General features: G+C 38.3%; 1 protein-coding gene and 1 long non-coding RNA gene across 2 annotated transcripts; one reads left to right on the top strand and one right to left on the bottom strand.

Annotated features, from left to right (window-relative positions):
- The first annotated feature begins 1482 nt into the window (after positions 1-1482).
- LOC103722052 (homeobox-leucine zipper protein ATHB-12-like) lies at positions 1483-2678 on the top strand. Its single transcript, XM_008812475.5, has 2 exons — positions 1483-2062; positions 2153-2678. The coding sequence occupies exons 1-2, from the start codon at positions 1709-1711 to the stop codon at positions 2429-2431; spliced, it is 633 nt and encodes a 210-aa protein (XP_008810697.3). The 5' UTR covers positions 1483-1708; the 3' UTR covers positions 2432-2678.
- Positions 1497-11659, bottom strand: LOC120110821 (uncharacterized). Its single transcript, XR_005511940.3, has 2 exons — positions 11308-11659; positions 1497-3019 (listed from the first exon to the last, which is right to left on the bottom strand). It is a non-coding gene; the product is annotated as an uncharacterized LOC120110821 (long non-coding RNA).
- Between the last annotated feature and the right edge of the window lie 2948 nt (positions 11660-14607).

Genomic DNA, 14607 nt, shown 5'->3' with positions numbered 1-14607 from the left:
CATTCTGATTTGATCATTTCATACTCAATCAATCTTTCTTATTTACGCACCAATCTGAAACATGATTTGATCAACCTCATTCAACATATAATCATTTTTTAACTCAAATTTTCATGCGACTTACCAATTCCACAACACTTGGAGCCACAATGGAATCCCTATCATTTTCTTATTTCTTGAACCAACTGATTTGATCATTTCATATTCAATCGATCTTTCTTATTCATGCACCAATCCCAAACATGATTTGATCAACCTCATTTAATATATAACATTTTCTCCGTAATCACGCTGTGGGACTCCCTATTGGCAAAATTCCACGTGATGATGGGAGTAATAGATGTGCAAATTATTTGTCAAGTCCGCGCTACCAAGTGCACAACATTTTGCGTGTACATGTAGCGAGAACGGGGATGCGTGTGCCGACATTAAAGAAAAAGAGACGACTTTACCAAAAAAAAAAAAAAAAAAAAAAAAAAAAAAAAGGAGAAAGAGACGAAGGGCAAGCGGAAACCCGGCACCAACCGCGAGAAGTTGACCGCGACAGCGTGCCCGAAAGCCTCGCTGCCACGTGCCCCCAGGACCCGGACCAGCGTACACGCGTCTACCTACCATTTGTCCACGTCGCCGATCTGGCATCTTTTCGGATTAGTGGCTGTCATCGGCTGAATACCGCACACGCTACCGAAATGTAAAATAATAAAATAATAATATATTTAACGTATTTCGTCGATTTGAGCGATGCCAGTGCTCGCGTGCCCTTATTCTCACCTCCTTAGGCTCACCTCCTTAATTTCTCCCCCTCCAACAAGGTAAAATTTCATCGCTCGCCACTGTTCCACCGGTAAAATCCTGCACAACGCCAATATCGGTTTGTAATGATGTGATATTAATTACTCGTCGGCAATATACATACATTTCATTCACTACCTCAAAGTCCCAGTCATTTACCACCATGGTCTTCATACTATTTCTCTTCTCCCTTCTTTCTCAATATTCTGAGGAGTTGGAATCTCCTAGCGGTGCAACTTTTGCACGACAGAGCTCTGCTACTATGTTATCCATTTTGGAGATAAACAAAGTTGCCCATGTTTGAGGTGGATGATGTAGCCACCCATGCTGGTACTTAACTCTACGGAGGATCCCCGTTCTATTTTGAGATAGCCGTGATATCAGAATTTAAGAAGTCCTTTCCAGCAAAACGAAATGGCTCTACAATTCCCCCCCCCCCCCCCCCACCAAAAGCTAAGCATGTCAGTGGTCACTTAAGCTCACCCGGGCACACATCACCCCAACATCAGCTAAACATCACAGAAGCATTTTTAACTCAGCAAGAGGGAAAAAGACAAAGCTCCTTTACGAGATAGAGAGCTAGTCTCATAAGCAACTGGCTCCTTGATGGTGATGTCGGAAAAGCTGACCTCCCTACGGATATGTTTTCATTGGCTAGAGGTTCCATCATAGAAATTAAAGCAATACAGGCTCCATCATAGCAATTAAAGCAAACCCAGTCATGTAACTCTCTTCAAACAAAGCATCCACCTTCCATAATTCCATTGGTAGCAGGCCCTTCCATAAGCCCCCTGCCGCACTTCAAGACCATCGAATCCCCCCCCCTCGTTCCCCTCCGGTGGCAGACTCCAGTACAAAAGAGAGGCAAAGGATAAGCCCACCATTAAAAAAAAAAACAAAAAAATAATAGCTGGAGATGGAGACCGAGGACTACTCTGCAGCGGAGGAAGCAGAGTCCTCCTACATCTCCATGGATCCCCTCCTCGCGAAGTCGAGGAGTGACAAGAAGAGAAGGTTCAGCGAGGAGCAGGTAAAGTCCCTCGAATCCATTTTCGAGTCCCAGGCGAAGCTGGAGCCCCGGAAGAAGCTGCAGCTGGCCAAGGAACTCGGCCTCCAGCCTCGCCAGGTTGCCATATGGTTCCAGAACAAGCGAGCCCGGTGGAAGTCGAAGCAGCTCGAGAGAGAGTATGAAGCCCTCAAAGCAAACTATGACACCTTGCTCTCCAGCGTGGAGTCCCTCAAGAAAGAGAAGCAAATTCTCGTGAAGCAGGTAACGAACACTTCCTTTTGCTCTCAGGATCTCCAACCCCGCTTTGTCTTGCGAAGCCTGTGATAATATAATTTCTCTGGGTTCATACAGTCGCAAAAGCTCACTGAATTGCTGAAGAATCCATCAGAAGAGAGCAATGGCAAGCGCGAAGAGGATGCGAGGCCCTGCTTGTTAGTGTATTCAGGTGATGAAGAGAAGAACCTAGGCTTTTTCAATCGGGAAGAAGCAGAATACTTATACATGGGAGAACCTGAGAGTAGCTACCTGACATCAATTGAGCAACCGTGCGATTTGAACTGCAGTAGTTCTCCGGAGCAGCGCTGCACCACTCCTCCTGAGTGGTGGGAGTCTTGGCCCTTGACAGAATAGAACCCTGTCGTCGCCGGAACATGTGAACCATAGTAGAGCTGATGGAGTGAGCCTGCTGTTTGGAGTCAGATTAGAGTTCCAGATGCTCATGTAAAATAGCTTATGATTCAGGGAGTGCATGAAATTTCTGATGCTATGTCGTCATCCCAATGTAATCAGAATGAATAAACTTAGAATCGACAGAGAGTAATGTGTCTACTGTTTCCCAAATCCACTCTTAACACAGGTAAGCATCGAGTTCAAACAATCGACTACATTTATTCTGTCTGCCATGAAATATCTATTTATGTTTCTGCAATGAAGCGCAGATGCACGAATTCAAGCAAGCAGCAAGCAAGCAAGCAATTTCACCTTGACGGCAAGTGTATGATGCTTCAGGAATGAGATCGGTCAAGACTCCTGACCTCTCATAAGAATCATCAACATCAAGGGCATTATTTAACTCTTAGTATATTGCAAATGCTTCAGGTGAACGAAAGCAACAACAGCAAAAGCTGTCGAGTTTTTTGACTAACCATAATATTAGCTTATGAATTAGGACACGATCATATCAGTGACTCCCAGTCTGACAGCTCTGATGGTTGTATCCTGCAACACCAGATCATAATACAAGATACTTACTGCCAGAAAGGAGAAAAAAAGGGGGATAGATAAATAAAATCCTACATAGCATAGACGCGTAAAAAAAAATTAAGGAATGCTGCTGCATATCCTAAACACAGAGAGAGGGGGGAAAGAGAGAGTGAGGATTAGCGGAATACTGCTAAAATGATCACATATATTTCATAAATGAGTCTTCAGCATAGCATTATAAGCACACCATTATGACAGTAAGTATCTTGACAGTAAGTAAATAGCTATGCTATTTACTCCAATCTTGACAGCTCTGCTATTTAGATTTGTTGAGGGAGTGTTTGGTTGCCTTTGCATACTATTGTACACAGTGTGCATGCCAAGGATCTATAATAGGGCAAACAAGAAATATTAGAGAACCTGAGATCCCACAAACAATAGTCTGATTAAACTCGGAATGGGCCGCTTTTGAGTTTTAACTTCCTTTGAGAGACAGACAACGAGGTAGAAGTGAAAATGACAAATCGAACGAGGTAGGAGCAGAAGAAGCTCCTGGTTGAGTGCATGTACAGGGTTGATGAGGGCTAAGGTCAAGCGATCTTCACTAAAGGCAGAGGGAAGCAATGGTAGCAAGCAAAGAAATTCTCGATCAATCTCAAGTAAAGCATGACCATAATCCTTCACAAACACTATATAATAATCAGGTCCAACCAATGAGGATCTGTCATCTCATAACTATGAGGCACAAGGCCCCCTAAAGCCAAAGCAGACTCCATGATGCCTCATAAAACCCTCATATAACAATCATCTATGGCATGTTATGATCCAACCTCTCTCATGTTGGAAAACTGAGGCCATGAATTCCCCATGATCTACCATATAAAGATAAAGTCCTAGAAGGCATTCCAATCATATATTACATCCACCATTCAAGGGAAAAGGCTCCTAAATCCAGCTTCTTCCAAGTACACTCCTATTGATCGACCTCTTCTTGTCTTACTTGGACTGAACGCTTGAACAGTCTTAAAGAGTTGCAGCTTAGCTCATGGTATACATATCAGCTCTTTAAAAATGTGATGGACATGATTAATATAGAGAATAAATTACTGGACTGCTGGCGCAGCTTCCAAATGTGTGAAAAAGGTGTAAATGCTGATCATTTATTGAACATGCACATGATGAAATTGAACGAAATTGAGAAGCTATTTCTCAAAAGAAGAAACTGAGAGGCAAACTATGTAGAACATATTGTTGAATGAAAAGCACAAACAATGTGCTAAAGCTGGCAGATGGTAAGGATGACAAAGTTAACGACAAAATGTAGAAACATATATAAAGGCCAATTTGTCAACTCTTCAAGCAAAGAATGATCAGCAATTTGCATATCTTTCCAGCGAAGAACTTAGAAGGTCCAAAAGAGAAGTGCAAATAGGGCACAACTGAATTTTAAGTTCTTTCATATAATTACAGCAAACCATTTTTTTCCCCTGAAGAAAGTTGGGCGATGCTAGAATTCTAGAATGGATTAATTTTGGTTTTTCTGCCAGGGTTTCTTAGTTAATTGAATACTATTATTTTGGTTTTCTCAAAGGAGAGGTGATTCATATTTTAAGATGTTTTAGACTGTAAATACCCTAAGCTCCTAGAGATAACATGACAGAGCATGACACTTCTTGGCACTGTATGAAGATCATTCTTATGCCAGACCAAACTGCCAACACCTGAAACCATTTTGCAGTGTGATGTAATGGACAGTAGTGCAAAAACCAAGGATAGGGATTTTGGGTCTATATAATGTAAATAGAGGTTTTTTTGGCTACTGAATAGAGATGATTTTTTGTCATAAATTAAATTGACTGAACCTTAAGTCTTTTTTTAAGAAAAAAATCTAATTATTAAAGCCAAAAGCACGGATTGCGGCTACTATAACATAATGGACCAACCACAGCCAAACACAACATCATTAATGACACAACAGCCACTAGCCAAAATTACAGAAGTGACAGGACCCACACAAAGACTCTTTGGCAGTGGGAAAAAGACATCAACTAAGCAATTACCAAACTGTGAACAGCATGCAGAGACCCAAACGGGAAGCAACTTCCAGGGCAAAGGCTTGGCATACAAGAGATTAAAAGCCATTCAGCTCTCCAGGAAAAGAATGTGACCGCTCCGCAATATGATGTGGAACGACACTATAGCCAGCAAGGCCACAGCAACAGCCAGCTAATGCCCAAAATATGAATATCAGCAAGACCAACAAGCATAGAAACAAAGCAAGGCCTGTCAACAAACACCTTTAACCTACTGCTATCACATTCTCCCAAATGCTACCCCTTGATTTGCTAGAGGGAGCAAGAATAAACAAATCTTAGCCTAGAAAATGCCCCCAAAATTTTTCTATCTTTAGCTCTTTAGTGTTTCAGTTTTTGTGGAAGTCGGTGTCATTATCCTGCATCTAGTTGAAGGTGCTTGATTAATCATTATCCTTTATTCCTTTTTCCATCCAAAGACTCTCTATCTCCCTCTTCCTCATACAATAATATTCTTTCCAATGCTTTCCTTTCTTTAAATATTATTATTGATTTACTATACGTTGCCAATACCCCAAGGCCCAAAGCCTATTGTTTCAGAATCTTTGAACTTTTCCACATCTTTACTTTCCAGATGCTAGTATGCCCCCTATAAGTGAACAAGTTCCTTATTGCTCCATACTACTCAAAATGGGAACAGTGCAAACAATTTAACACCCCAACTGTTGCCCTTTCGGCAAGCTTAGTCTTTAGCTTGAACTCATATAAGTGGCATAAAAATTCTATTATCCCCTCTATATTGAAAATGAATGAATGACTTACTGAACCTACTCTTAACAGTTACATCTCAAAAAATCACTTCATTTCTTTTTCCCAATTCAAACCTAATTAAGTCAGGCACTCCCATCCCAATCAATTTATATCTTGCTTAATCTTATTGATGGCCTCCTTAAAGATTTTTAGTAGAAACCACACTAGAATCTCCCTGTAAACCTAAGAAATGCACTCCAAGTACAATTAAAATTCCCTTTCCCTCTAACGCTGCATGTGATGCAGGTGCAAAGGAGCTAGTTAAGACCTTCCATAAGAATCCATGCTTAAAGCCCAGATAATCAGTTCAGCTCAAGGAAAGATCCCAGAAGGCCCTAAACAAACAAAACTGTACATGCCTATGATGTGACAATAACTGATTTCGAAAAAAAAAATCAAACACAATAAAACATTTTTGGTAGAACTCACCAGAATCTGTCATTAGAGAAAAATCAATCCAAATACAAATCCTGCCATATCGAAATTCTCCTTAGACCATAAATGGGGCAAAAAATAAGATATCTTCATGACAGAAAAATCTATCTTTCCTGCTAGAATCAAATCTCTTTGTTTTCTTTATTTTTTGCCTCTTTTTAGTGGCTTCTGAGATATGGTTTAGAAGTTCATATGGAAAACAAGATGGTTCAGATATACTACACTAGCTCTAATAAGTATTCTTGCATCTTGCAATTTTATATACTACTTTTGTAATGATCTTGTAAATCACAAAGATCATGATTAGATATGATTTGGATGCCTTCTTTTAGGAAGGATAGGAGTTTTGAGCCCTATAGAATAACCTCACATATTGGCCCTTTTGATTGAATGAAGTTTACTTTTCCACTCTCAAGCTCTATATTGTAAGTGATTGTTTTGTTGTTTTTCCCTTTTATATTGTCTACTTGGATTGACAGGGAAATTTTGAAATATTGCTCATCAAGAAGGTCACTTTCTGCACTAGCATCCTTCATTTGTCCTAGCACCGACCACTTTCATTCCTTTTCATCACAATTTTGTTGACTAAAACATACAATAAGTTAACATCCTTGCCACAAAATTCTCCACTCTTCTTAAGGATTCTGAACTTTTCAAATCGCTACATTCACAATTCCCATTCATCATTTATAACAATCCAATAAACAAAATTCTTTGAAATTTTGTTGCGAGTGTGAAAATAATTTAGTAGTTATTCCACTTTAAAAAAACTATTCAGTCTTTTTTCCTAAATTTTTTAGTTTAGTAACTCCATTGGTGCTTCTCATATTTTTTGTATTTGCAAATTTTGACCTCCAATATTTTCCTGAAATTCTCCTATATTTACATCAAATTGTGAATTTGTGGTCTTGTCATATCAATCCCAAAGCCGAACCTCAATGGTACGGTTTATGCTCCGCATCTTGGATGCTCCTGTTTTCATATGTGAACTTTTAATGTTCACCTCCCTAGCTCACATTAAAATAAAGGCACAACCGTTGAAAACAATTACTGTGGATGAAATGCACAAAAGTGCTATATTGTTCCTCACTTGATCAGGTGGCTCGGCAACCTAATGCCACGTAGTAGATTGCAGTTCACAATCCAAAAAAATAAGATTTCTCAAAAGCAGTCCTTTATGCTAAACAAGAAAGGGGAGAAAAAGTCTGTTGCTTTGTTGCTTAGCATTGACCTTGAGAAAAGTTTTATTTATTTTATGAGTTAAGCCGCAAGATGTTAAACAAACTCATAATCATGGTCTGTTGTGCCGGTACCGGGCACTAAATCGGTTGCCTGGCAACACAGGCCCACGCCGTGCCGGGCTTGTACCGACACAATAGAGGAGGCGGGGGAGAGGGCAAAGGGCGCCGGCATCCGACAGCCCTCCGCCGGCCTCTGCCCTCACTCGCTCGTTCTTTTTCTCTCTTTCCTTTTCCTTCTCCTCCTCTGGCAACGAGTTTATTTTCCATTGCCAAAACTGTCCAGATCCGTCATTGGGACAGCTTGGTACGACCGGAACCATCCGGTTCAGCACGGTTCCGCCGATCCTGCTCATAATTCTTCTTAGGAAAATAAAAATAGTTGTGTTTATCAGATATAATATCTGAGAGGATAGAAGAAACAAAATTAGGAATCTAATGTTCTGAAAGGCTAAATACAACTTTCTTCATATGTTCTTCAAGAAAATTACAGACAGATTGTTTCATGAAAAATTTGTGTATCCTTTAGCTTTATGTTAGACTTTGGCCATGGAATTCTGACATACAAGAATACGATATATTTTCTGTTAATTTTAATGGACCTATTCACAATTGACAAATAGATTTATGCCTTGGTTCACAACTTCACATCAACGCATCTATATGAAAGAACGAAAAAGTGCTTTTCTTGTTACGCAATAAGAAGCCTTTGATTCTCAATGTTCATCGATAGGCATAGACAACTTATATGGTTATATCTGCACCTGATAACACATTAAAATGGAGGAGAATTAACTAGAACCCGGATGTCACAGAGTTACTAAGAATTAACTACCTGGCTGGGTGTATGTACAGGCACAAAAATGTAACTAACATTTCTGAACAGTGATAAACAATATAAAATGAATTAATTCCACGAGACTTCGTAAAAGAACAACTCCGTGGACTAGCATCTTTTGTTGTCAACAACCATGCAAGAAATGAGATTAAAACACGTTGAAAGCTTCCTGCTGCAAAGCATTCTCTTTAAGCTTCCATTTCATCAGAAAATTTGTGTTCAGAATCTCTAAAAGCTGCCTCTGCAGGCTTTAAAACCAATATAAGGGGAAGATAGTCATGGACAAAGTAAGTTATGAAGTGGTAGCCCAGATTGCTGTATGGCAATAATACTATCATTTTGTCATAAGATAAATCAAAGTTAATATGAATTGAATTCACACTTTAATCCCTCTTCCTTTTAATGGATTTTTTTTTTCCAATACAGTCAAATTTTAGATTAACAAGTACATATATGCATGCTGTATACAAGATGAAGCGTCATTTCATAATCAATATTAGATAATTTGACAAGAGAAATACTTAATTCCAAGTGTTATATGTGATGAAGTATAATAGTTAGGATAACTTTTAAGTTTGATAATAGTTGTCAAAGCCACATTCTGAAGACTACCAAGTCACAATAAGGATTTCCTTGCATCAAAGTTTGAACAAAAAAGATAGAAAAGAAATGCCCAAATGAACCATCATTTTAGATAATGTATGAGAAGGCTTTTTCAAAGGCAAGTCCAAACGTAAATTGAACAGGAAGAGGGGCCTCTAGTCATCCCACATAAGTTTTTCAAGTTCACTTAAATCTTGACATTCTTCAAAAACGAATTACAATATTATGAGTATCCAACATTAAACAAAATTTATTTATTCGCATAGAATCAAGATATACAGCACAGTAACAATTTACAAAGGATAAGACTGAGCACTTTTAACATTCCAAAGGAAAAAAGGATATCCATTAAGTCACAGATTACTGAAAATGTGAAAGGCAAATTAGAATAGCAAAAGCACCAATACATATGAATGGGAACTACAGAAACAATGATGTAAAATAACAACATCCATACAGAGAATATCAGATACAGCAACTAAATGAGGGAATATCTAGTAGTCTGTTGTCTTTACTGCATGGATAGAAGAAACTTAGAGCTTTCTGAACCAGTTTTCTAGTAGATTATAGTTTGTTTTAAATTTCTTAACTTGATAAGATGATTTTCTTAGTTGGCTAACCATTTGCTTTTGAATTCAAGGTAGAACTTAACTTTCTAAAAATTTCAAGTATGACCAGCGCAAAAAAAATTATAATTTTGCTGTAGCTTGGGTTGAGGTAGTTCTAAAGTTGCATAATAATTGAAAATGATTTAGTTATCTATTTAGGACCCTTCTTATCAACGAACTTGGGGACTTGATGGCAGCTTCCAGCATAAGTATTGTTTAAGAAAAAGTGCTTTCACCTACCTCTTTCTGCTAGATTTTCTTTCTCTAAAAGGGACTGGAACTCCACTTCTCATTACTCTCCTAACAACTCTCTGATCTAAAACCAAAAACTCATATTCTTTTTTCTCATATCATCCACATACATTGAATGGAAAGAAAAGTACTTGATGGGAATCTGTAGTGCCCATAGATGCATCCAGCCTTTTCCCCTTGGGTAGGTTCATCTGCTTTTTATGCTCCTTTTTTTTTCTAATGATGAATTTGTTATGCCTCAAGTCATATCAATTTAGTAGTGAAGCAAATTATAGTTTTACCGGAATTTTTTTTTTCTGTTTCCAAATACTCAGAACAAAGACTCAGGTGCACAAGCAAGTTGAGGAAGCCAGGACAAGGGAACAAGTTATAGCCAACTGGAGGATACCGATGCATGAAGAATAAATAAGTAATAAATAAATAAAACTTATATTTTAGGAACAACAGAGTTTATTCTATTTTGTATGTTAATAACGAAAAAAATAGTTAACATTACTAAGGTTTTCAGAAACTCATGGTAGTTTTATAACTTCATAATGTAAGCAGTTTAGAGTTTTAGTTAATTAAGTACAAACTTGATTTTGGATAGAAATGTAGTAAGTGTGTATCCAGGCATCCTTTCTTTGAGATAAATTGCTGTTAAAAATTCGAGTATAGACTACTTGCTTATGAGGATTACAATGTAAAGTGATTCACCTAAATACATGCAAAACTTTGGGTTTGGTGGTTATACAATATATTATAGAATCGATTATTGATTGAAGAACACGTTCTTCAACATTAATTAGGCTTTTCTATACTCTGCTCTCTTCACCAAAATTGGTTGGTGCTCCAACTCCTAGTGTATGACAAACCAATGTCAAATTAGAAAATGGATCTGTTTTTCTTTTTTATTTTCCCTCCTTCATCATGACCCCTATGCCATGCTGTCTGTTTCTTTATTTAGAGCTCATCCACTTTAGAACACATCCATTTCACCCTCTTGTGTTCCAATTTCTTCACAACTGCTCCATCTTTTCAGTTCTCCAGAGGTTGCTACTTGATGCACAATCCAAGGTTCGGATTGGGCAGTATTTATTCAAGACAAGAGTGGGTGAAACAACTGCTCCCAGATGAATGGCAACGCTTTTCAAATAAGAATTCATTGAGTTCAACCAAAAAAACGACATGAAAAAAATAAAGAACTACGGTACCCGTAGTTAATCTGAGTTATATGAGATTAAGAAATGGAAGAACAATTTTGCAAAAGAAGCGGTATCCCATCTAGAAGATAATTGCTGATAACAGCTAAGTTCTTCTGTTCTTTTAAATTGTCGAAATATTTTTTTTTTTGGAACACTCGTACCAGATGAATACAAGTGCATCCTCTAAAATAAGGCGTCGAGAAAATCGTGGACCCATTTAAAAATTAAAACCCCCACGCAACACAGCATCACGGCATCACAGATGTTGATGCTAGTGCTGCAAGGAATGGAGGAGGAGGTACCTTGAGGCCGGGAGTATTGCCTTTGGTGACTCGATTCTCAGCAATGTGGCAGGCCATGACTTCTTCCCACCGAAAGTTGAATCGTGACACCAAAAGGGTAGTGAAGAAGGGGACCTGGAGAGAGCAAGGAGGAAGAGTGGAGTCAGAATGGAGGCGGACGCGAGCAAGTAGTCGAGGGAAGAGGTGAGAAGGGGGGAGTTGTCGCTTGTCGGGCCTGATAATCCTGTTGATTAGAAATGAGATTTGTAGTATTACCGGGATCTATTCAGGTAATCCAGCAGGATTGATCTATGTAGGATAAAAACCCTAATTCTTGAGGCATGTCCTTGTAGGTGAGCTCATATCAACCAAACCTTTCTGAGTCCATTATTATTATTATTATTATTATTATTATTATTATTATTAGGAAAAGGGGAAAGGAGGAGGAAGGGACAAGCCCACCCCCGCGTAGCAGCCTCCACTGGGCTCCCACCCCACCGGAAGAATGTTCGGTGCGGACAGAAATGACCGTATGTTGGGCACACCGGCCGGTTTTACTCATAGCCTTCTCATCCATGGGCCCGACTTGTTACCCCTCTGGGCTCCGGCATGGTTATCCTCCGTGTGATTACGTCATATCCAACACCACCGAGGCTACCAGCGGATCAATAAGCTCTCTCAGACCTCTTCTGAGTCCATTATTGTAAGGAGAAAAAGGCCCTGCTAAGGGCATGGGATTCAAGCAAGTCTATTCCAAAAATATTTCAATAAATTCTATGAATATAGGTCAGGTCTGATCTATGTTTACAGCATTATCCAAACAAGTCGTTGGGAGGTAATGGAGGAGGAGTGAGGGTGAAGCTGGTGGAGGTGTAGCCAAGTCCAATTTTGGATGGTAACTTGGCGTCCTATACTCCCATGACCCAACTCAGACCTAATCTGGAGGGTAGCTAGCCAGTGGACTTCATGGCCAATCTTCTACTTTTCTATCTCCCCTACTTTGGAATGTTGATTTCCCTTCGAGATTGATGGCTTCCATGACTTCCGATATGTTTTCTTTTGGTTGGAGATGCTGATATGTTTAATTGTGCTTTTGTGCATGCTGAATTGAGGACTACTCCTTAATTAAAGTGCAACCATGCAACTGATGTATTGAAAAAAATATAAAATCTTTATGTTACACAACTATATACTTATCTTGAGATCATTATGTGTTCTCTTTCAAGAACATGAAAGTCCCAATGATCCATCCTTTGAGGATAAAAATAGAAGTGAAATTACCTTTCTCATTCAGTTTAGCTTAAAACACAAGCCAATTCTAAATTCCATCTAAGTAGCGTTAATTTTATGCATGTGCTTATATCATGATAACAAGTATTTATTTACCTAGCTGAACTTGAACTACAATCCGCATTTAGATATTATAGAGAGAAAAAAAAAGTAGATCCTTAAAAGAAACCTGGATGAATGCTGCTGATTGTGCTTTCATGAGGTCTTAGTTGGTGAAATCGCCCTCCCCTGTTAATGCAAAAAAAAAAGAAGCTTACGGTCATGTAGAGGTGTCCATTTCACAGGGAGTAGCTATCACCATGTTAAGTTGACTCGTGCTAAGATGGGTATTCCATATTTCTGGTAGATCCAAGTGTAATGAAAATAGCTTGATCGGCAAAATTTGGCTATACAATCAACTTTACCCAACCAACTTTATTGCTCAATTCTTGAAGTTTGTTGATACAGTGGCTAACCCTTCTTACCATGAACTTTGTCAACTTGCCTCTCTTAATTCATTTTATTCCTTCAAATTTTGAAATTATTATTGCATTCTACAACCCGTTATAGTAGATATTGGATGTTTTCATCTGTGCTACTTTCAATATTAACAATTTGTGTGTAATTTTTACTTTAACAATTATGACATCAATGCAATGCCTAAATGGTTGTGATCAAACATGGTCTCCACAGCAGTGCTTGGTCATAGACTACAATGACTAACAAGAATTTTTCTACAAGCAATTAGATGCATATAAGAGCCTAATAATTTACCATGCCAATACCTTAGGCAATGGTTCTACCCTCATTGTTTTTTTTCTTCTCCTTTTAAAATTGTTTTGTTTTAAGAGCCTGCTAAAGTCTTATACCATAGTTGTCATCATTGTTATTTTTCTTTCTTAAAATTATTTTTTATTATTATATTATTTTCTTTTGTGTGTGTGTGCATGCACATTGGCATATATGAGAATTAAGATGGGAGAAAATATGGCCAAAATCATGGACTCCAATGACTTTAGCAATCGAGCTAGTTATTATAGACCATGATTAATTTATTGACCTGCTTAGTCAATTTATGCAATTTAATGTCAATTTTTAATTTATAAGTTTTTTCTTTTCTTTTTTTGATTCATTCGGAGCAAAGAGGGTGAAGAGAAGCAAGAGCTGACAAATAAGATTTGTCATTTTATATAATTCTTAATTTCATTATATTATCATGTGAGAACAAAATATGTTGTGAACTAGCTCAAAATAGAGAAAGTTGCAACTCGTGTATAATTTTATAAATTAGGTAGTCATATTTTAAACATGAACCCAAACTATTCTACGAAATGAGATACTAGTTGAGCAGAAAATAATAAAAAAAAAAGAGATCAATAAAGTGAGCATATGATTCCCAAAGGTACTTGCTTGGTTACTCCCTTAGTCTTTTTTTTTTTTTCCTTACAAAGGGGAAAAAAAGGAGGAAGATACTTTGCAAGTCCCATTATGTATGCAAATCTCGCTTGGAAAATCAATATTAAATTATTCCAGAGTATCATATCAAACATTGCGATCTACACAAATCCTCTTGCATGGCAGGAAAGCTTTTCTGAGTTAGCATTGCTCAGAGAAAAAAAAAGAAAAAACACAATCCATCTATTTCTTGAGAGAGATACAACTAGTTATAATAAGATTCAGCCCCTCACCAAAAGAAATAATTGGTTTTTTCAGCGTAGCAATCCCCACTGGACCTCTCTTTCAGTAGAAAATGCCCGATGTAGATAGAAAGTTTCTCATACTCTCTTCATCAGCATCGGCGAACCCGCGTGTGAGTACATCACCTCAGCATCACTTCAGTACTAGAGGACCAGTAGCCATTCAGTTTCTATATTTAATCGACGTCCGTGCATTTTGAATCAGGGCCACTCCGTCGAAAATAAAGCCCTGTTTCTAATATGCTACCACCTCTCCAATTCCGCCCACGTACCGGTGGGCAGATTTGATGGTAAAGTTGGTGTATTAAGTATTGCTAAAGCCATCAGGCCGGTTGTCCGCGACGTTTGTCACTAT

This window comes from Phoenix dactylifera, chromosome 6, assembly GCF_051530095.1.
Source record: "Phoenix dactylifera cultivar Ajwa chromosome 6, Ajwa_hap1_PhDact_Kaust_v1.1, whole genome shotgun sequence".
NCBI lineage: Eukaryota > Viridiplantae > Streptophyta > Magnoliopsida > Arecales > Arecaceae > Phoenix > Phoenix dactylifera.
The sequence above is the reverse complement of the archived record's forward strand: the minus strand, read 5'-3'. Positions and strand labels throughout refer to the sequence as shown.